This window comes from Mustela putorius, unplaced genomic scaffold (assembly GCF_011764305.1).
Source record: "Mustela putorius furo isolate JIRA1106 unplaced genomic scaffold, ASM1176430v1.1 tig00000813_pilon_pilon_pilon, whole genome shotgun sequence".
Taxonomy (NCBI): domain Eukaryota; kingdom Metazoa; phylum Chordata; class Mammalia; order Carnivora; family Mustelidae; genus Mustela; species Mustela putorius.
The window spans coordinates 5525269-5549602 of record NW_025421485.1 but is presented as its reverse complement, the minus strand read 5'-3'; the positions used below and the strand labels follow the sequence as shown (position 1 = coordinate 5549602).

At 39.2% G+C, this 24334-nt stretch overlaps 1 protein-coding gene across 1 annotated transcript in view; it reads left to right on the top strand.

The window, feature by feature from the left end:
- TAF1B (TATA-box binding protein associated factor, RNA polymerase I subunit B) overlaps window positions 1–24334 on the top strand; it is a 67925-nt gene that overhangs the window by 35717 nt on the left and 7874 nt on the right. Inside the window, 4 exon segments of the mRNA XM_004745779.3 lie at window positions 16081–16228; window positions 17889–18066; window positions 18623–18669; window positions 20293–20383. Coding sequence (XP_004745836.2) covers window positions 16081–16228; window positions 17889–18066; window positions 18623–18669; window positions 20293–20383 — 464 coding nt within the window.

Below are 24334 nucleotides of genomic sequence, written 5' to 3'. Positions count from 1 at the left end.
AGTGCAGGCATCTTTTTGACATCCTGTTTTCATTTCCTTCGGATGTATATCCATAAATGGGATTAACGGATCATATGGTAATTATATTTTTAATTTTTTTAGGAACCTCCATACTGTTTTTCATAATGACTACACCAAATTACATTCCCACTAACAGTGCACAAGGGTTCTCTCTTCCTCCACAATCTAACCAACACTTGTTATCTTGTTTTTTTGATGGTAACCATTCTAACAGGTGTGAGGTGACATCTCATTGTAGTTTGAATGTGTATTTCCCTGATGATCTGTGATACTGAGTGTCTGTTCACGTACATGGTGTTCACTGGTATGTCTTCTTCGGAAAAATGTCTACTCAGTTCCTCTGCTCCTTTTTAAATTAGATTATTTATGCTAAATTAGATTATTTAGGCTGTGAGTTCTTTATATTTTTTGGATAAATCAGATACAGGATTTGCAAATATGCTTTCTCATTCCATAGGTTACTTTTTCATTTTGTTGGTGGTCATCTTTGCTGTGCAGAAGCTTCTTAGTTTGATCTAGTCCTACTTATTTATCTTTGCTCTTGTTGTCTTCACTTTTGTTGTCAAATCCAAAAACTCAGTGCCAAGATTGATGTCAAAGAATATACCCCCTATGTTTTCTTCTGGGAATTTTGTGGTTTCAGGTCTTAAATTTAAGTCCTTATTCCATTTTGAGTTGATTTTTGTGCATGGTGTTAAATAGTGTCCAATTTCATTCACACTTTTGCCTGTGGCTGTCCCGTTTTCCCATCACCATTTGTTGAAGATACTATCCTTCCCCCGTGTGTATTCTTGGCTCCTTTGTTGTAAATGAATTCACCATATATGCATGGATTTATTTCTGGGCTCTCTATTCTGTTCCTTTGATCTATAGGTCTTTTTATGCTAATACCATACTGTTTTGATTACTTCAGCTTTGTTATGTAGCTTGAAATCAGAAAGTGTGATGCCTTCAGCTTTGTTCTTTCTCAAGATTGTTTTTGTGAGGGCACCTGGGTGGCTCAGTGGGATAAGCCTCTGCCTTGGGCTCAGGTCATGATCTCAGGGTCCTGGGATTGAGCCCCGCTTTGGGCTTTCTGCTCAGCAGGGAGCCTGCTTCCTCCCTCTCTCTCTCTCTCTGCCTGCTTCTCTGCCTACTTGTGATCTCTGTCTGTCAAATAAATAAATAAAATCTTAAGAAAAAAAAAGATTGTTTTTGCATATTTGGGGTCTTGTGTGATTCCACACAAATTTTAGGGATTCTATTTCTGTGAAGAATGCTATTGCAATTTTGATAGGAATTGCATGGAATCTGTAGATTGCTTTCGATAATGTGGACCTTTTAACAATAGTAATCCTTCTGATCCACACGCACAGAATATCTTTCCATTTAGTTGTGTCTTCAGTTTCTTTCATCAGTGTCTTACAGTTTTCAGTGTACAGATCTTTTACCTTCTTGGTTAAATTTATCCCTACGTATTTTGTTCTTTTTTTTTTTTTTTAAGATTTTATTTATTATTGGGGGGGGCACCAGTGGGGAGGAAAGGGTGACAGGCTCCCTGTGGAGTAGGACCCTGGGATCACAGTCTGAGCTGAAGGCAGACATTTGACCAACTGAGCCACCCAGGTGCCCCTTATTCTTCTTGATGCCTTTGTAAAGGGGCTGTTTTCCTAATATCTCTTTCTGGTAGTTTTCTGTTAGTGTATAGAAACACAACTGATTTTCATATATTGATTTTGTATCCTGTAATTTACTGAATTTCTTTACTAGTTCAATAGTTTTTTGGTAGTCTTTAGGGTTTTCTATATGTAATATCATGCCATCTGCAAATAGAGACAGTTTTACTTCTTTCTTTCTGATTTGGTGCATTTTATTTGTTTTTGCTGCTAATTGTTCTAGCTAGGACTTCTAGTACTATCTGGAATAAAAGTGGCGAGAGTAGGCATCCTTGTCTTGTTCCTGATCTTAGAGGAAAAAGTTTTTAGCTTTTCATCATTGAGTATGCTGTTAGCTGTGGGCTTGTCCGATATAGGCCTGCCTGATTTCTGATTCTTATCTCTTCTATTCTGTCAGTCTTATCTCTTCTATTCTCCATGTAATGTGTCTTTTTTCCTCCAGCTGCTTTTAAAAGTTTTCTTTTTATCACTGTTTCTCATCAGTTGGATTGCGATGTGCCTTGGCATGGTTTTCTTTATGTTTCTTCTGCTTGGGGTTCATTGACCTCAGATCTGTGACTGTATATAGTTTTTGTCAGATTTGGACATTTTTCACTCATTATTTCTTTAAATTTTTTTTCTGCCCTCCCCTTGATTTTTGGGCGGGATACCTGTTATATGTTTAACCATTTGATAATGCTCACAGCTTACTAAGGCTTTGGGGTTTTTTGGATTTGTTTGTTTGTTTTTTAAAGATTTTTATTTGACAGAGAGAGAGATCGCAAGTAGGCAGAGAGGCAGACAGAGAGAGAGAGGGAAGCAGGCTCTCTGCTGAGCCGAGAGCCCGATGCGGGGCTCAATCTCAGGACCCTGAGACCCTGACCTGAGCTGAAGGCAGAGGCTTAACCCACTGAGCCACCCAGGTGCCCCTTTTGTTTGTTTTTTATATCTTCTTTCTCAGTGTGTTTTGTTTTGGACAGTTTCTATAGTCATGTCTTCAGTTTTACTGATTTTTACTTTTTGAGTGTCTAATCTGCTATTAAATCTAGTAAGTGTGTTTATTTCAGATCCTATGCTTTTCATTTCTAGAAGTTTCATTTTAGTTTTATTTTCTCCATTTCCCTCATTATGTGTGTTTCCTCGTATATCCTTGAGCATATTGACCATAATTATAACATATGTTTTAAGGGTCTTGTCCGCTCTATTCTGTTGTCTCTGTTACTGCTGGGTATGTTTCTGTTGATCGCTTTATCTTTTGATTATGTGTTGGATTTTCCTGCGTCTCTTCATGCCTGGTAATTTTTGATTGGATGCAGATGTTGTGAATTTTATGTTGTTGAATACTGGATTTTTGTTCTGGTATAATTAGGTAATATGGAGAACATTTTGATCCTGTAGAAGCTTGTGTTTAAGCTTTTTCATTGCTGGTCCAGGGCCTTTATTCTGGAACTAACTTATCCTTGCTGCTATGGCATGTTCCCTCAGAAGGCTCCATCCAGTGCCCCCAGCGTTATGCAATCTTTCCACTGCAGCTGGTGCCTTGTCTGAGCTCTGGGAATTGTTTAGATTCATTAGGAAAGAATCCAGTGATATTTTTTCCTTGGCCTTAGGTTTTTCCTCATACAGCATGAATCGGTACTCAGCCAGAGACCTGAGAGGACCTCTTTGCAGATCTCCAGAGTTCTTTCTGTGTATGGTTTTATCCTTGCAGTCCTCTGCCTGCAAAGTGTAGCTACCTCAGCTTTTAGGAGCTCCAATCTCTGTCTCCTCAGCTCAGCAAAACCACCGGGCTCCACTTCAGTCCCTGGCTCTCTGCACTGCACCTTGGAAACTGCCTCCAGGCAGTAAACTGGGCCATTTATTTCTCTTCTTTCAGGGATTCTAGTCCTATACTTCTGTTGTCCCTTGCCTGAAACTATTATTTCATGGATTTTTCCACTTCTGTGTTTATGGTGGGAAGTCAGTTTCCATCGTATTTAATCCTTGATGGGCAGAAATGGAAGCCTGCCAAATACTAATTTTTAGACATTTTGAAGTAGACTCAGTATTCAGATGTTTTTTTAGGGATGTGTTACCTTAAAAAAATTCTTTCTTGAATGCCTAAAGTATCTTACTGCTCATTCATTCTTGGATTTAAAAAAAAAAATTATAATCTCTATTAATGAATGTTATCACTAATCTGATCTTTAAAATTTTCTCCTGGCTGGACCATATTATTGGAAGGTCATGGTTATGGACTTTGTTTACACAAAATACTTGCCCTAGTGATAATATCTTTTGTTGACTATTTTAAGTTAATCTTGAGTGAGGGGACAGGGGTAAGATAGGGGAGTGATTTTTTCTAGAGATTTTGGTAGAAAGTATAAACATAAAAATAATATGAGATTATGTCTTGGTAACAATAACCATTGCACTTTTTGCCTTTTCTGCTTATATCTTGGAGAGTATCTTTTTGAAATAAACTTTTCATTTTGGAATAATTTTAGATTTACAGAGAAGTGAAGTTACAAAAATAAAAATAGTACAAAGGACACCCGTATATCCTTAACCCAGATCAACTGCTATTAACATTTTATCCCATTTATTTTATCATTTGTGGTGTTCTCACTGTCTGTTTGTTGGTCTGTCTATCTGCACAATTCTATTTCTGAATCATTGAGTGTAAGTTACATCAATCATGGCCCATTACCCCTAAATATTTTAGTGTATATTTTCTAAGAATAGAGATATTCTCCTATATGACTACAATTTAGTTAACTTTTCATTTTTCTGAGAACTGAACGATATACGATATATCGTATATCGTATATATCGATATACGATATGCCACAGTTTAACTTGTTCTTTATTGGTGGAGTTTTGTACTTGGTGATAAAAGGCTAAAGAAGGCAGCTAGGTAATGAAAAAGAAAAAAAGCAAACAGAACTAGAAGCCATCTAAATGTCTGTCAGCAGGAAAACAGATAAAATGGGACAGTCAGATGCTAATATATTAAACAGCTACAGCCACCGGCAACATGAATGAATCTAAAAGACATTCTGTTGCGTGTAAAAGGCAAGATTCACAACACTGCACACAGTGTGATGCATTTGTATTCAGTTCAAAAGGAAGGTAAACTATTTATTTAGGTATGTTTATGCGTATGATAGTGTTAAAAAGTAAGCTTGTGATGAGCAAAATTCAGGGTACTAGTTCTACCTCTGGAGGGAGGAGGGCCAGGGGAGGGTAGGGAAGGGGTGTGCCGGTAGATGCCATGCTGTTTCCCACATTCTGGTTCTCAGTCAGGTAGTAGATTCATGGGTGTTCGCTTTATTATCACGTGTCAAGATTACAAGTATGTTACATGTGTTGTTTGCATTTTTCAGGATTTTAAAGGCAACTAGCGGATGTTGTCCAATAGAAATTTCTAAAACAGAAGTAGAAGGCAGTATGTGGTGTGAGGGTTTGTCTATATCCTGCATCCCCAGCTACTCTTTAGTTATATTTAGTGCTTCTATTTTCTTATCCTTAAGACCTAATATAATTCTGTAAACATGGTAAGGATTCAGTCTGTGTTTATTGATTAAATGATTTGAAAGAGCTAAAAAACAGTAAGTTTAAATAATTCATTTTCAGGAGATTCCAAATTGATCTATTGGGGGGGGTTTCCACCTAAGTGTAGGAAACTTTCAGATGATTTATTACATAAAATATGAGGAGGCCATTAAATAGTGCCATTTGATGGAAAAAATAAAAAAAATTCTACTAATATTTTAGCAATAAGTGTATAAGGAATAGAACTTCAATACATAAGCAAGGACATTGGAAATGTGAGTTATGGGGTGTATCACTATCACTCATGAAAACCAGTGCGTGAAATAAATAATCTCCTTGGTTAATTTGTACTGTTCAATATACTAAATATTCAGTATACTGTTCAATATACTAAATATATATTGTACAACATACTAAAACCAATAATGAATTACCCTGGTCAGAAAATACTTCGTATGGGGCTACATTGAGGATACTTCTTTTGGGAATCTCATACTTCATATTTGCTCTGTGAAACTGGTGATTTCACATGGATTGTCTGTGACTTAGTTTGATCCTTGGCCAGTACCCCCAGAACCAGGCATGCTCAGCCTAGGTCTCTCCTCACCACTACTTCCCAGGAGAAGAGAGATGGGACCAAAGTTTTACATTAGCCAAAAGAAAACTGGGTAATGACAAAGGTCAGTCTGTGGCAAAAATAGTTACACAACCCTCCCAGCATCAAATAGAAACTACTTGAGGGTCCTCTGCTTTTCTGGATAATAGCTTTTAATCTTTGTTAGTACAGGTATGTGAAATTTGAACATCAGGTGTGCTACAATCAGGAGAGTATTTGGAGAACAGACAAATCTTAAGAAGGGGACTCCAGTAGGTTTTTCCCAGCTCTCATCCTGGGCTCAAAACAAATTGTGATTCCCCATTTGGTTGGCAAGTCCTCATTTGTTATCAGTTCATAAATTAGTGTTTGTTCCTAAGGTTTGTCTTTGTACAAGTTGACAGCATATTTCTAAAATAGTCTCATCCCCAGGACCAAGACCATATTTCACATAAGGTGTTCACCACAGACTTCCAGACTAGACTTGGAACATCAAAGTATTTTACGTTGCTGCGTGGTAGATTACAGCTATTAGGATAATTCCAACAGACTAAAAATTAAAAATGCAAAGTGAACTGTTTTTGTGAATCATGATCATGTGGAAATCATTTATCCTTCCTCCATAGGCAGTATATTACATGCTTTATCATTAATTTTATTTCTTATTAATTTTCTGTTGTCATGAAAAGTCTTGCTCTGTCTGGATCAACAGGTGCTTGAAGCATTAGCTTTTTCTCAGCTGAATCTTTGCTTCAAAACAATCATAAGAATAAGTAAGGGTGAGGCACTGTACTTTTTTTTTTTTTAATAGCTAAGCAGGAAGTTCACCTCTGACAGGGTATTGTAATCAGGTTTATCACCAGAGCCTGCTGTTGTGTAACAGAAACTCTAGCTTGTCCTTACCTGTCTCAAGGCATTGCTTCATGAAGGAAAATAAACTCGCCAGAATATTTGTGAAATTCAATAAAATGCTTTCCCAAGCCCTTCGTTTTTAATTCATGCTACAAGAATTTATTATAGCTTTGTGGTCTTTTAAAAAACATACTAACTTTGATTTCTTACGATTATAATTAAATGAATCTGTCTCACTCCAGGAGCCCTATGTATCATATTTGCTGTACCTTTTACACATCTTTGGCCATGTCTAGTGATAGTTAACATTCCATCTCTCCTCTCCCCTCCTTTTTTCAAGAAAAGGGGGGAAGGTTTGGGATGTCTTCAAATGACCGTTTATTTAATTGACAGGCAGATTTTCTTCATTGTACGCCTTGCCTTTGCTCACAAAAGTGCATTCACTGTTCCACAGTATGTTGAAACTTTTCAATGGAAATGCCTTTTTGTTAACAAAGGAAGCATTTTCTTCCCTCCTTCCATGTCTTCGCTTTCTCCAGTAAGTCTTGGCTTCTTCAGCAGCTGTACCTCCAGCAGAAACGACAAAAGGTGCAATTGTTCTAGGAGATGGCGATGCAGATAATGCTGGTGGAGTGTTCTGTGTGTGGGCTGCGGGGGACGGTCTTTCTGCTGTGTTTGGTTTTGTTTTGTTTTTGTTATTCTAGAAAGTTGAGCACACCTTAAAAACAAACCACCACTCCCAAAAAGAGCTTTAAAGACCCTTAAACCTTTATCCTGGGTGAGCTCCTTTTTTCCTCCGTAAATTGTTCTGTTAGTGTTTAAGTGGGTCCCTCTGTTCCAATGACAACAAATCTGACAGAACGCACTTAAACCCGAATGGAACTCGGAATACAGGGTATTGGTGTGATTTGTTTTCTTTTCCAAGCAAACTGTGAACACTCAAGTCTTCGTGCCTTTACCCTCCCTGCAGAGCAGAGCTCAGAAGAGGAGGTTGAGCTTGAGTGCGAGTTAAGTTTTAGTGTTTCCCACCATCTCCCTTTTCCGAGTTACGATTCCATCTCACGGTGGACAGGCTCTTCGTCTTACTTACTGACTGAATTTAAGATAACTCCTCCTCCATTTTTCTCCCTCTGCCTCTTCTGCTGCTTTATTTATGACTTTTGTTTCTGGAGTATGGTGCTGATTCAAAGCTTCGTTTACTTCTAGCAAAAAATCCATCCGTCTGGTGGAATAAGCTAAAAATGTTTCTTTCAGGGACCATCTTTGTGGTCGCAGATCGCAGCTCAAACAAAAGCTGGGCCTGGGCATGCTTGGGTCCCTGTCATAGATACTGCTCAGTCTGCTGGGGACTTACATGTATCTTTTCAGTATTGATTTTCTTTCTGTTTGGATGTGTTAAACCCACAGAGCAGTTTCTACATGGAGAATATGTCACATACGTGCTATTCTGCTGGGCCTGGTGACAGTGTTTCTAAGTCCTCTCTAGAGGCAGGCATTTCGTCATCCCTCACTAGACTTAGCAAGAGGGCATAAGGAGGAGACTGGAAATTCATTTGGAGCTACATCTCCAGTCTGTTGAATGTTGACCAGCAGCATTCTGATCTTCTCTCCGGAGGAGTAAAAAGAAAAGATGTAACGCTGGGGCGGCCCAGCCCACTGGGTGGCACTTTGCCAAGATGATTCACCCTGCCTCCGAGCGGTCTTACACCCTTTGTGAAACTAGGTCCCTGTCGTTGAAGGAGGGAAAAGACTGCCCCAGAGCTGTCACTTCCTCCTCAAGCACCTCCGAGTGAAGGTCTTGGAGTCTTCCCAGCGCACTCAGCTTTGTTCGCCGTCTCAGTCCGTAGGCCTTCTGCAGCGCGGGCTTCCGTAGAGTAGTGAGGTGGCGGGTGTAAATCTCCCCGAGGGAAACTGAGGTGAGCGTAGTGAGAACAGGTGTTCGCAGTTTCCCTCACTCCCACTCCTCCTCCCAGAGTCACCGCTGCCAAACAGCACGAACAGAAACCGACCGACGTTTCTTTTGTTCCTCTCCTCCCACAGTATCCTGACCATCGCTGGCAGTTGTGGGCGCGCTTCTCTTCACGCTTGTGGACTGAAGCCGTCCAAGGCGCTCTGCTGGGCTGCAGGGCAGAGGAGGATGGGAAGCCAGTGGTTTTCGTGTATTATTTGTGGGGTGCCTGCATCCGAACATGCAGGAGAGCTTGTTGGAAGCACAGGTTCTTCAGCGGGATGTCAGAGATGGATTCATTCAGCCCGGAGTGGGATCTGGGGATGTGAATTTTTAACGACTGTCTTGCAATGATTCTGATAAAGGTGGTGCTTTGGGCAGTACAGACTAGGCTTCCCGCTCTGCCGCTGCTTTCTTTTGTTCTTCCGTCTTGTTGCACGAAAGATTCCAGGTAGAATGAGACACGTTAGATAACCAAAGGGCCAGTATCCAGCAAAATGTCATTATACTTTTCCTACACCTGCAGAGTTTCCAACAGGATCCTGCTAGTCCTCTTATTCCACCTGAATAAACCAGACATTCCGCTCCCCAAGTGGAAATGCAGTACGAGTCCCAGCAGCTTCGGTGAGACCGTTCCTTGGGTGTGCTCCATACACGAACGCGGTTTCTAAGTCAAAATAAGGCTTTACTAACATACCCATTAAATGTTTACCATAAATATTATATGGTGGTTACCCGTGCTTTAGAATCCTGTCGGAATTAGAGCCTGTTTCCCCTCTGGGCTGAGGACAACAGGACAGGAACAAAAAATGTTTCACTGTGGTCTTAACCCTGTAAAAGAGTGCTGTGTAACTGTGCTCCTGGTCTCCTGCCTGAGGCTGGGGCTCTGCTGCCCTACAGACTAGCCTGTCTCAGTTGGAGTGGAAGCAGATAGCTATATGGGGAGGTTAGTCCATAGCCAAGCCCTGTAGGGACAATGGGGCCACCATTTCAATTGGGGTTGGGGGCAGAGGGTAGCATTCTGGGCTTTTTGATGATGTCCTCTGGGACAGAAATGGAATACAGTGGTCACATTCCGTTCTGACTCTTCCCTCATTTGAGGTGTCAAGAAGACAGCCCCTTTTGGTATTGTACTAGAACCATTAAGTAATCATTTATGTATAAAGAGACCTGGAACAAGCGATTCTGCAGATACTGTGTTTTCTTTTTTGCTCAGTATATTTTGTCTTCTGGGAAAGGCAAACCCATACTTGAGTGTTACATGTCTAATAATTACAATTACATAGACTCCATCTCCTTGACGTAATGTTCTTTTGTTACAGTATTTTATAGATGACAAAGGCAGATATTAGCAAGTAGTTACAGATTTTGAATGTTTGTAGTAGATTTTATATATGTTGATTTTTTTATAATGTTCATCATTTTTTAAAATTATTTCTAATTATGACCTCTCTAATATGTTGTGGGTTTTTCCCCTCTATACAGATGTTATTTAGGTTCCTCTTTTATACGTTTTAAGAATTTTGGCAGGGATGAGCAGGGGCACCTGGGTGGTTCAGTCGGTTAAGTGTCTGCCTTTGGCTCAGGTCGTGATCTCAGGGTCCTGGGATTGAGCCCTGCATGGGGATCCCTGCTCAGCAGAGAGCTGGCTGCTCCCTCTCCCTCTGCCTGTCTCTCTGCCTGCTTGTGCTCTTTCTGTCAAATAAATAAAATCTTGAAAAAAAAAGTCATTTAAAGAATGGTGGCAAAATATGCATAACATAAAACTTAACCACTTAAACCATTTTTAAGTGCGCAGTTTGGCGAAATTAAGTCCATTCACATGGTTGTGCAACCACCACCACCGTCCATCTCCAGACCCTTTTCATCTTCACAAACTGAAGCTGTCCCTGGGAAACCCCAGCTCCCCACTGCACCGTGCCCCCCGGCCCGAGGTCGGCCACTCTCCTTTCTGTCTGTGACCCTGACTCCATGTTAGTGAAATAACACCGTATTTGTCTTTTTATGTCAGACTTATTTCACACAGGATAATGTCTTTAAGCTTTCTCCATGTTGTAGCGTGTCTCAGAAATGAAAATTTCTTTTTAAGGCTCAGTACTATCCCATTGTTTGTATATACTACATTTTGTTGATCTCTTCATCCGTGGACATTTGAGTTGTTTCCGCCTTTGGCTGTAGTGAAGAATGCTGCTGTGGACATTAGTGTGCAGATGACAGTTGGAGGCCCTTCTCGCAGTTCTGGGCATCCGCACAGAAGCACAGTTGCTCTGTCATATGGTAATTCTATGTGTAATTTTGAGACCACGTAATACGTTTTTGAATACTTATTTTAGAGTGATTAAAAGAAATGTAGAAAAAAATGTATAAAAAAGGAAATAAAAATCACCCACAATCCAATTACTCATGGATGCCATTAACACTTAACATTGGTATTTTTGATTGTCTCATTTAATGTACGTAAACATATTTGCCAAATTAGGCTTGAACGCTATATATACATTTCTTTTTTGCTTTTTTTTTTATCAGAATTGTACTATGAAATGTTGTCCTAAGTCGTAGAGCAGCCCATGGAAAAGCTCTTTTCATGAAAGTTGTCCTAAGTCATAGAAACTATGAAAGTTGTCCTAAGTCATAGAGCAGCCTATGAAAATGCTTTCTAATAGCTGCTTAGTGCGTGTGCATGTGATGTGTATCTAACATAGATGGCCAATAATAAGGAAGTGATGGGTTCATAGAGGGGAATATTTTCCAGTTATTCAAAATTATCCTTTCAAAGGCTATCTCCTGACATTCTAATACTCACAAAATACAATGTTAGGTGAAAAGATAGGAGACAAAACCATGTACATCTAATTCAGTTTGTACAGTGGTTCTCAGACAGATGGGAGCTTAGCCTAAGAGCGAGGTAGACTGTTAGATTTTAGTAGAGGAGTGACATACCAGACTTGCATTTTGAAATATCACTCTTGGTGGTAGCTTTAAAGTGGCAGAAGCTAGTGCTGCTTTAAAACTTTGGGCTAGGAGTCCAGTCTGGGATGGTGGAGGTTTAGAGTAGGAGGGTAGTTGTAGATGTGATGAGAAGCAGCAGCATTCCAGACCCAGCTTTGAGGCAAACAGTCCGGGTGCTTGTGGTGTGCGAGGAAACAGAGCTGCCAAGGATGATTCCTAAGTGTTGGGTTTTAGTGACGGGTTAAGGAACCTTGATGGAGGGATAAAATTTAGGGGTATGGGAGATGAAAAACTCAGTCTGGAACACGTACGTTTGGCACAGTGGGAAGATGTTCCAGTGGCAGTGTCAAAGAGGCTGTCGAATTGAAATCCTAGTGTTATAAATGTGGATATGCCCCAAAGGGCTGAGAGAAAAGTCCTCCGACATGCTAACAGTGGCCTTCTCTAAATGATGAGCAATTTTTATTGTCTTTATTATAGTATTTTATATTTCATAAATTTTCTGTAATCATGTAGTTTTATAATCAGATTACATTCATCATGGAATTACAGTAGTATAAAAATTGCAGACAACTTATATGCATAACAATTATAGCAGATTGGTAAAAAATAAGTAGGATGATCTTGAAAACTCTGTAGCCACCTTTTATTTATTTTTATTTTTTTTAAGATTTTTTTAATTTGTTTGAAAGAGAGAGAGATCGCAAGTAGGCAGAGAGGCAGGCGGGGGTGGGGGAGCAGGCTCCCTGCTGAGCAGGGAGCCCTATGTAGGGCTTGATCCCAGAACCCTGAGATCATGACCTGAGCTGAAGGCAGAGGCTTAACCCACTGAGCCATGCAGGCACCCTGAAAACCCTGTAGCCACCTTTTAAAAGAAAAGGTTTTCAGTATTCAAAAGGAATTTAAGGTATTCAAAATCAAGGTATTCAAAAAGGAAAAGTCTTTAAAAATAAATGAAAATTTTATTTTTTTAGATTTTTTTTTTTATTTATTTGACAGACAGAGATCACGAGTAGGCAGAGAGGCAGGCAGAGAGAGAGAAGGAAGCAGGCTCCCTGCTAAGCAGAGAGCCTGATGTGGGGCTCAATCTCAGGACCCTGGGATCATGACCTGAGCTGAAGGCAGTGGCTTTAACCCACTGAGCCACCCAGGCGCCCCAAAAATAAATGAAAATTTTAAAAGTGAAGTCTGCTGTACTTACTTGAGACTAGGAGAATCTAGAATCTATTGTAAACTATAATATAAATTGATAGACTTGCATTATTAATAATATTTTATCCTCAGTTCATACATGAAAGAATCATAGCCTATTTGTCACAAGATTTTTAGTTTGACATACCAGCTTTTAGTGTGGACATTTGAAATATATTAAATCTTTGTAAGTTTACCAGATTCCTAGGGCCTTACAATTATTAGTCAATGAATTTATCATACATAAAATTGATTTTTTGAGGTGATTATTTTTCTAAGGGGATCATTCACTGCACTCTAGTGTTTATTTTGTTTGCAGATAAAAGTGCTTAATTACATTTCCTACCTGCATTATTTGAAAGGATTAGAGTTGTCATAAACCTCGTCAGCAATGTTAAAATTATTTTAACTTGAAAAGATACTTCAAATCTTGTGCAAATGAAGCCCGTTTGTTCACCACTCCATCCCAGCGTTCTAAATGAATTCATTTTGTAAAGAAAAAAGACCACTTCTTCCCAAAGTTCACTGAGAATTTATGTTTTCCTCTTTTCATTTTTTAAATTCACAGATTAGAATACAGTTTACAGTGTACAAGTACATTCACTCTATTTCAACACTTGAAAAAAGGTTAAAAGGTAACACTGCTACTTCGGATTGACAGAAATTTACTTCGTAGCCTTCAGCTACAGTTAATCACATGTTAATAATACAGCATAAACCAAAGGCCTTTTTTTCTATTAAACTCAAAATAAATATAATACAAACGAGATTGTAGCTTCAGGCAAAGTAGAATCAAGCATAGTTATAATTTCTAGAAATTACCAGTATGATTATCTTTTATAATGCAAAGCATTTCCTTGTGCTTTACAATTGCATATGAGCTGAATTTACCAAAGTAAAATTTATTTATTTATTTTTTTAAAAGATTTTATTTATTTATTTGACAGAGAGAAATCACAAGTAGATGGAGAGGCAGGCAGAGAGAGAGAGGGAAGCAGGCTCTCTGCTGAGCAGAGAGCCCGATGCGGGACTCGATCCCAGGACTCTGAGACCATGACCTGAGCCGAAGGCAGCGGCTCAACCCACTGAGCCACCCAGGCGCCCCCCAAAGTAAAATTTAACAGAGAAATATTTATTTCTTTAGTCAGCTCCCAGACACACTGGAACATTTAGAAGATGGACAAGGCATGATTTAACAGCAGCACTTTCACAAGCAGCTGGGCCGATTTTAACTGACTATTAGCTCAAATCGGGAACGTTTTACTTAGAATACAGAAGAACTTTTAATGACTAAACCCATTAAAAGTGGAATAGCCTAACTTCGGGGAAGGTATTGAGTTCCTATCCCTGGACATTTGTAAAAAGGGCCAGACATCTGCCTGCTCGGGATTTTGTAAAGTTGGACCATAGACTTCTAAGGGTGTTTCCAACTCTGAATGTGCCGGCTGAGGATTCCTCCTACGAGGCGATGTATGAAGTATTTCTGTCACACGAAGTGGTTTTCTAAACTGGTATTACCTTTCTTGCCACTTTTTGCGGTAAACTAGACATACAGAAAAGCGAACGTGTGGCACAAGTACGCAGCGTGATGAATTTTCACAGCCCGAACCAGTCCGGAGAGGGAGAAACACCGTGACCATGACCCGCTCCCCCGAGCCCCACCCGGCGCCCCTCCTGGCACTCCTCCCCCCGCCTCAGTGCTCGTGTCTCATTCCGTAGAAGCTTGGTGCTCGGTCGCTGAGTTTCGTTCGGGGAGTTTTGTTTATACACCGGAACCATCCTCTTTTGCATCTGGCTTCTCTCTTCTAACGTGATGTTTTGAAGATTCGTTCATGTCGTTGCAGGCAGAGCGTTCATTTCCGGGCCCGGAAGTGTTCCATTATGAGATTTGTCAAAATTTACCTATCGTTGATGGCGTTTGGGTAGTTTCCAGTTTGGGGCTTTTACAAATAGTGTCGTTAAGAACCGACGTGTCTTTCCGCGGACCTCATGCACATTTCTGTGGGGGATATGTAGCTAGGGGTAGAATTGCCTTGCCACGGAATGTGCACATAATCAACTTTAATACGGCCAGCAGGTCGCCAAAATGTGTCTTCAGGCTCAATTTTAATAGGGTCCTACCATATGAGAAGTGTTAGTTTTTCCAAGACTCCATAAGCCATATAAGAAAAAAAAAGTCTTACTTGAGGTACCTGATAACTCTCTATTTTATACTGTATTTTTGTATACCTTGTCTCTCTTTCTAGGTTATAAACTCCTTGATGGCATTTTTTTTTAGAATATGTTTTTTTATTATTTTTTTATTAATTTTTTATAAACATTTAATGTATTTTTATCCCCAGGGGCACAGGTCTGTGAATCACCAGGTTTACACATGAAGGCATTGTTTTATTCATCTTTACATTTCCCAAAGTCATTTCCATTGAGTGACTCTAAATTTAATATTTTTATGTGAATGGATGAAGAAATGAGAAAAAAAAATGTAGCATTAATTTCTTTTTTTTTAAAGATTTTATTTATTTATTTGACAGAGAGGCAGATGACAAGTAGGCAGAGAGGCAGGCAGAGAGAGAGAGAGAGAGAGGGAAGCAGGCTCCCTGCTGAGCAGAGAGCCCAATGTGGGTCCTGGGATCGTGACCTGAGCTGAAGACAGAGGTTTTAACCCACTGAGCTACCCAGGCACCCTGTAGTATTAATTTCAAGTATGTTTATGAATTGCAAAGCTAAAAATAGCATACCAGATAAACTACAGGGGTGATCTTCAAGTGAACAGAATAAATTTATTCATAGTAGCTAATAGATTTTCCTGGATTCTATAAAATTTTATATGTGGTTATATGGGAGAATATGAAGTTGAATTGTATATTTTCAACTATTAGACTTAAATTCTGGTGTTAGCTCCCACATAGAAGCTTGTGAATATTGTGAAACAGAGAGCTAAGTTTGTTAGACATGAACTTGAAGATAAATGAGACGGGTGTGGTGAGGGAGTGTGAGAGGGAAGTCGTGCCGTAGAGCACTCCTGAGGGCTCTGGAACTTCAGTTTAGGTCACAGCTTTGTCCCTTCCCCTGGTTCTTCTGTGACTGGCAAGAAGTAATGATTTCCCTCTCTCGTGGGGAAGGCCAGTAAGAGTTTTATGAGCCAAATGGAATTTTAGTGGCTTTTTAATTCAGCGTTACCACTGTTTTAAGCTGCTAAGTTAGGATATTAGGGATTTATGGGTGGTTTCCGCGTAATGCTTTTCTGCACATTCCAAATTTCATTCAGCAAATACATATTACTTTTAAAATTAGAAAATATTTTTAAAAATAATTTATGTTGCAAAAGTTGCTACCTTGATTATTTTTTATTGCAGTCTTGGCCTGCCTATGAGGATATCTATAAAAAAATGATTGAAATCGCCAAATTCTTAGATTTGCCACGTTTTCCAGACATAACTGAAGACTGCTATCTTCACCCAGATATCTTGTGTATGAAATACTTGATGGAAGTCAATCTCCCTGGTAAGTGTAGTATATGTGGTGAGGAAGCCTTTACAGACTTGTAAAATGACAATGAACAAAAGAGAGAATTCCTCTCAGATCACGGATAGTTAGAGCCTCCTGACAGGGTCTTATTTTAACATGAAGCCTAATTTCAGAATCCTTTCTTAAAATATTTCAGGCTATCTGGAAAGGTTAAAAGGACCTTGTTCAGAAATAAAGAATTCTGTTTTGATGTGAGGGATACGCTTGGTTTTTACAGTAAATTTACTGAGTGCAGTGAAAGTAACAAATGTTCCAGTATGTGTTCTTAGCGAGCTGGATGCCCTCCTTCTGAAAAGAAGGCAGCGCTTGGTCGTTTGCAGGGTCATAATGAACTCTTTAAGGCGATGAAGCACGGAATGTGGGGAGAGCCTCACTAGACCTTGTTCACAATATACCAAGACATAGGTCACTCGGTGGAATCTGCCAATGGAACTCGGTCCTGAATTTCTTGCAAAACTAGAAATGTGAGAAATTCAGGACTTATATTCTAAAGAGAAAATACAGACATGGTGTGGTTAGCCTATTGCTTAAGCAGTATAAAACACAGTCGGATGTATTTTTAATAGGGAAGGAAAATGTATATGTTAATGAAGAAAGCAATATGCAAAACTGTGTTTGTAGGCATGGTATAACTCCAATGATAAAAATAAGTATAAATATGTGGTAGTATATGTGTATATTACATACACACACGACTGTAATAGTAGGTAATAGAAGGACCGCAAGGGACTGAAGGGATTACCAGAATGTAACTGACAGGCTGCTCATGGCAAGTGTCTGGTTCCCATGCTTGCCACTGGATGGAGAAGGGGAGTAGAGTCCACAGGACATGGCGACTGAAAGCATGTAGGAAATGCTACTTAATTCAGTACAGTTGATCGTGCTCTTATAAATACTAGCTGTTCACTTAAAAATAGAATATTGTACATCTTGGGTACTTAGATTAGTGAGTAAAGAAATTTGCTTAGTAATTGAGAGTTTTCGAAGTATATTCACTTAATCTTTTTTAATTTCAGTTTATCCTCCCACAGCTCATTTTACAAATGAAGAAACTGAGGTTAAGTGACTAATGCAGAGTCACAAAGCTAATGATTGGAAAACCTAAATATATAGGCCCTGGCTAGGCTTTCTGGTGCCAAGTGCCACATTATTGAGCTTTGAATAATAGAGGCTAAGCCGACCATATGATTTCCTTGGGAAAGCAGTGCCTCAAGTTTAATGTGCGCAGAGGCTCCTAGGGTGCCAGCCAGCGGGTTAGTGTGCACTCCTAGAGAAGCTCTCGGTCTTACAGGGGATTTTGTTTCAGGCAAGTGCAAATTGCTGTAGAACACAGACAAGGGAGTTGTAGGATACGGTAGAGAACAAGCATTTGGCTGTGTGTTAGGTACCAGAATGCGTCCTATACGTAATAGATGTTTTAGGAAGTCCAAATAGGAAAAGGCCTTGCCATGATTCTACCACTTGTTTTTCTGTACAGATACCATTTTTTGGTTTATTTTATTTACAAAATGTGTTCCCTCAGTTCTAGCATTATGCCGTGTTTTAGGATAATAAAGCTTATCTTACAGAGGTACACATTGGTATGGTCTAGTGAGGCAAAGAATTAATTCACATTTTACTCTTTGTTCTTCAACAGATGAAATGAATGATTTAACCTACCAAGTGGTAAAAATGACTGGGATAGGAGAAGTGGATTTTCTGACATTTGATCCTATAGCTAAAATGGCAAAAACTGTTAAATACGACATACAGGCCGTCGCTGTCATCGTCATAGTGTTGAAATTGCTCTTTTTATTGGATGACAATTTAGAATGGTGAGTGTATGTCAGTTTTATGAGGAAAAAATTATACAGTTTTTACCTAATTAGTCGGAATACAGGAATCCTTATATTATCTCAAGAGAAAATAGAGCCTCTTAGTTGCAGAACATTGACTAGTACCAATAATTACTTCCTACGTGAATTTTGACTCAGCTAGTTGTCAGAGAGTTAATTCTACCTTAGTAAGTTGTTTGTCTCATGTTGTGTTCCTATTTTTTAAGTAGATACATGTGTTCTCATTGCTTCACTGATTCCCGACATTAAATCATACAGAAATTCTAAAGAATCTTGTAGCAGTTTATCTGTATGTCTTTAGGCTCCTGGCGCTATGCGACTTCAAAGATTATTTCAGAAAGTAAACGCAACTTAAATCGTCACTTCTCCCAAACGCCAATAAACAATAGCAGTGTGTAGAGTGATTGCTTCTCCATTAAAAGTTAGCATAGGTTTCAAGTGCTAGTCTATATTTTTCTTTCAGAAGAACTCAAAATTTAACTGTCTTCAAATAAGTGACTTCCAAATAAATTGATGTGCTTTATGGTTTTTCCAGGACATTGTCTAATATTGCTGAGAAATATAATGAAAAGAACAAAGAAGGTACTTAATTTTTTGTCATTCAAATTCCGAGTGATTTTAAGTGATGGATTAGAAGATACAGTAAATGTAATGTATATTTGAAAAATATACAAGTACACATAGACAAACACATGTATAAAAATTGTGCCTAATACCAGAGTTATTTCTTTTTATAATTACCTAGTTATACATCTAGGACATCTAGGCTGCTAAACTTCGGTGATTCCTTGCGATGTGTAAAGACCAGCCTGCTTTTTGATTCCTGCCTTCTCCTCCCTAGCCATGCTAGACCGAGAGCGTCCTGGCAGTTCCCTGACTGTACCATCTGTTGTGATGCCTCAGCCTTTGCTCATGCTGGTTCTTCTGCCTGAAATGTTTTCCTTCCTACCCCCCAGCTCCCCCAATCCCTGCCAGATCTGCCTTTATTCTTCAAGATTCTACCTTCTCTTCACACCCACTCCTGACCTTACCACTTCCCAGATCAGAACTAATCGTTCCTGCCACAGTTGCTCCTATCCAAACATCTGTTAGAGGTTAGCACACTGAATCAGAACTGGTGCACCAAATATGTCCATCCCGGTTCGATCGCCAGTGTCTGTAGAGTGCTAAGAACAGCTGACATAGAGTAAGGCCCAACATAAATGGTAGAAGGTAGATTATAGCTTCTAGAGGCAGGGACCATATCTTTCTGTCTTTTTTAATTTTTTATTGGCTCTCTAGTGCCTAACATAGTGTCTGGCCTAAGAGCAATTCAGTGAAGTTGGGTAGGTGTATGAATTCTTAAGTGCAATTCTAGTTTCTTATTTCCTTCATTAGGATTTATAGTCATTGTTTTTTTTTATCAGCTTTATTGAGGTATAATTGACATTCAAAAATTGTAAGCGATTTAAAGTGCATCTTGTGATGATTTGTACTATGTACTATGAAAGGGTTCTCTCATCTGGTTATACAGTCATCACCTCGCATTTTAATCTTGTGTGTCTGTGTGTGAACATTTAAGTCCTGTTCCCTTAGTTGATTTCCTTGCTATAATACACTGATTCACTACAGTCAGCATGTTTTACATTAGATTCTCAGAACTTACTTCTCTTAGAGCCAAAACTTTGTACCCTTTTACCAACCTCTCCCTATCTGCCACCCCCACCCCCAGACCCTGGGAACTACTTTCTACTCTGTTAGAGTAGAAACTACTGTTTCTAAGAGTTTTACTTTTTTTTTTCAAGATTTCACATATATATTCATTGGTTTTAGGAGCTTGGATTTAGTGGTAGAAATCAATTTGTGAGTTCTTTCCAGAATACATGCTAAATACTTCTTTCTACACATCGCTTTATGTCAGCTTCTACTCAGAGTGAAAAGTTGACCAAGGTGTCTTCTAATGTCCCTTGTCATACTCCCCATGTCTATAAATAAATAAATAAATAAATTATTTTAGTATTATCTAGTTAGGGCCACAATATAGATAGGAACTCCGTGATGGACTGCTCAGGAGTCATGTTAAGGTATGGAGACAGTGACTCCATAATCCCAGAATGCTGACTTCAGAATGTTTAGTTATACCAAAGAATGAAGACTCCGGTGAATAATTTATATGGTTATAATGTCACTTATTTGGTTACTAATCATGGATTTCATTTCTTTCAGATAAGCCATGGTTTGATTTCAGAAAATGGTACCAAGTTATGAAGAAATCTATTGATGAGAAAAAACAAAAGTGGGAAGAAGCCAGGGCAAAGTATGTTGTCTCCTCTGGTTTTAAGTTTACCTGCTTGATTTCCAAGTCTGTTACCTTATATTTGAAAGCTAAAGTTTCAGCAGTTAGACTACTTAGCATTATGACATTTTTTCTAGAAAATATTAGTCCCTGTGTTCTAATCGACTTTTTTTTTTTTTGGTGTTACTATTAGTCAGACTCCAGATTTTATTTTATTTGGATTTCATCAGTGTTTCCATTAATGACCTCTTTCCAATCCAGGATCCAATCCAGAGTACCATATTGTACTTAGTTATTAATTTGTTTAATTTGCATGAGTCATGCCTACATTTCTAATATTCTTCCTTCTTCCCTTTTCTCAAAGTTGATCATCTCCCGTCTGCTTTCCAATATTACAAAGATTACAGTTACCAGCCCGTGATGTACGTAATTGGAATATTCCCCCAAATAAAAATCCCTACAAAAATCAAAATGGAGGAAAGCACAAAAAGAGGATATTTAATTCAGTCAGTCTCATCATTTGACTTTGAACTCTCGTTCTGATGTAGGTTCGTTATGATAGAGTGGAAGGAGTGTAGCCTGTAGAGACAGACCATTCTGGGTTTGAACCCTGATTCCAGTACAGACTAGCTGTGTAACCCCGCACAAGTTACTTGATTTCTTAGCCTCAGCGCTCTGAAATTTAGTTTGCTTACAAATTTTCATAGATACTATATCTTACATAATATAGAGTATATTTCTATTGATCTCTGATTTGAACAGTTTGGTAACTGTTTTTAGAACTTGGAGTCTTTACCAGACTTTGAAGAAAAAGTTAACATCTCTGTATTTTATGTAAACTTATATTAATACTCAATTGATCAACTAATTTTATATACTTTGAGAAAAATCAAGGCTCCTAGAATTAGTTAAATTAATTTGCTCAGCCCCAGGTTCCTCATCAATGAAATAGGCGGCATAATGCCGAATTTGTGCTCTAAGAACTAAATTTTAGTTTTCACAGGTAGAACTGCATTATTTTTCCTCTACATTTAAGAGAGCTTTTATTTTATTTTTTTTTAAAGATTTTATTTATTTATTTGACACATAGAGATCACAAGTAGGCAGAGAGGCAGGCAGAGAGAGAGAGAGGAGGAAGCAGGCTCCCTGCGGAGCAGAGAGCCCAATGCGGGACTCGATCCCAGGACCCTGAGATCATGACCTGAGCTGAAGGCAGCGGCTTAACCCATTGAGCCACCCAGGCGCCCCTTAAGAGAGCTTTTAAATAGAGAAACAGACTTAGCGGGATGAATAAAGCACTGTGGGGAAGAGGATCCTTGCCAAAAAGGGAAGAGGGGTGGTAGTTTCTCACTATTCAGGTTTGATACCTAACAATGAAAGAAAAGAGGTGGGGTGTGAACTTACTCTGACCGCCTGTGGGTGCCCAGGAAACTGGGTCCTTCCTCTTCTTTGTCAGAGAAGGAATGTCTCTTTGGTCTTTGGATCTCAGCGGTTACAAGAGTATCAGGAAGAACAGAAATTCATTTTGTTGCCTTAGGTTATCTTGGGAGTTCTAGCCACGAGGCCTGCCTTTTCGTGGTGCCAGCAGGGGTTGTCCTGGCTGATACTGAGAGGCTAGGTATTCAGTGGCCCTGCCACTCAGGCATCTCAGTGGTAACTAGGAATTCATTAGCTCAAGCCAAGTACCAGCTTACACCGCAGACGTGGCTGTTGGAGCCCAGATTGATATTTTAGCATTTATTTACACATCTTTGACTTACTGACTTTTAGGTACATCAGGGGAGAGTTTAATGACCAAAGAGAGTATATCTGTTTCCAAAATGGCATCTTCAGGGAGAGACCAGGGCTCAGGGAAGAGATTGTCCAGGGGATACACCACCGAGATCCTTCTGTATGGAGTAGGTGATTTGAGCTAAGCAAAAATCCCACATGTAAATCACTAATGACTAGTGCTTAGGCACAGAGACTTTGTGTGTATGGTCTGTTTCACCCTACTCCACCCCCACTGGTGACATTAATTGGTAATTTTTTCTCCTGTTACTCTGAACATCACCTTCCATGTTGTTAGATGAAAGTTTTTAAAGCATTTTCCGTAGCTAAGTATGAGTCCCTATGTAGGAGATTATGAAAACATCAGTAAACAGTAGTTGACAGTCTAATAACCACTTAAGAGGTTGCTTTGATGACTTCCAGGTGTCATGGAAGATGTTGGGAGGAACATGGAAGAAAATTTAACAGCATGGGCAGAAAATCTTTTTAGCCTTTTGGGTTGGGCAAAATCTTGTAGATATGATACCAAAAGTATGATCTATAAAAGAAAAAAATTATAAATTGGACTTCATCAAAAGAAAGAATAGCTGCTCTTCAGAAGACACTGTTAAGAGAATGAGAAGCCATACAATGGGAGAAAATATGTGCACATCCCATATCTGATAAGACATTTGTATTCAGAATAAAGAATTCTCATACAGTAAGAACACAAAAACCCAGTTTTTTAAATGGACAAAAGAAGATTGTGAAATGATACTCAACATCATTAGTTAATAGGGAAATGCAGATTAAGACCACAGTAAGGTATCATTACACACCAGTTAGAATGGTCAAAAACAAAGTGAAATGAGCAAAAAAAAAAAAAAAAAACTGACCGTACCTAACGTGGGGATTTAAAATGGTGCAGCCATTTTGGATGTTTGACAGTGTCTCGTAAAGTTGGACATACATTTATTACACTACCTATAGTTCGCTCTCTTACATCTTTACCCAAGTGAAATGACAGCTCCACATAAAAATCTCTGTTCGAGTGTTCGTGGTGGCTCCGTTCACAGTGGTCAAAAAGTAGCAACAACCCAAACGCCCTTCAGCTGGTAGGGGGATCAACCAAGCGGAGTTTATCTGTACGATGAAGTACTGGTCAGCAATGAAGGGAACAAACTTCTGACACATCAACAATATGAATGACTTAAATGCATTATGCTGAAAGAAAGTCTCAAAAGGTTACCTATGGTATGACTCCCTTTATGTGACTTTCTGGGAAAGGCTATAAATTGCAGCGATGGAAAAACATCAGTAGTTGCCTAAGGCCAGGGATCTGGGAGCGTGGAGAGGGATGGACTGTTAAGAGGCCTGAGAGACTTTCGGCTTGAAGGGCCAGCTCTGCGCGTTCACCCTGGTGGTCATCACAGGACTGTTGTTTGCCAGAGCCCGCGGAGCCGCACACTGAACATGATGGGTTTGTGTGTACATTATACCTGAATTTTGAATAGCTGGGAAACCGAATCCTACTGGAAAACTGGAGAGAAGGATGCAGAATTCCTGCAGAAAACTGTAGGACTTTGTGAAGTGCCTCTGTTTTTTGTAGCTTTTGGGGAAGAGGTAGGCAAAGTAAAGTACATTTTTAAAGAAGGAATATCTGTACAGAAGGTTATTCTAGATCACTTCTCCCATTTCCTGGGCTTATGGCCCCAAGGAAGTAATGCCCTAGTTGCCACCAGCATAGGCTTTATAAATGCATGAGAAAATCTGTCTAGGTTAGGTATTTGCAAGAGATTTTTAATAGTGGGTTTATCCACCAATTGGGATTAGACTATTTAGGAAACTTCTTCATTATTTTTTTACCTTGAGTATATTGTTACATTTATTATTTAAGAAAACAAATTAAAAAAAGATATTTGAAAGAATCACAAACCTCCTTTACCATAGGGTCCAAGGACAAGTTCTCTGATATATTTTAAATGTGGTATGTTCATTAAGATTTAGTTCACACATAATTGTGAGGAAAACAGTCATTATTAACATCGATTACATCTTTCTATCAGGAGACTGGTACCTACTGTTCACTTCGTATCCGTTACCGGATGTACCTCTGGTTTAATCCTCAGCAGAAGGGCAGCTGGGCAGCTGGGCAAGGGCAAGGAGGAACAGTTGTTTCTTAGGTGGTGGATTCCCTTTCTGAGAACAGACAGCAAGAGAATT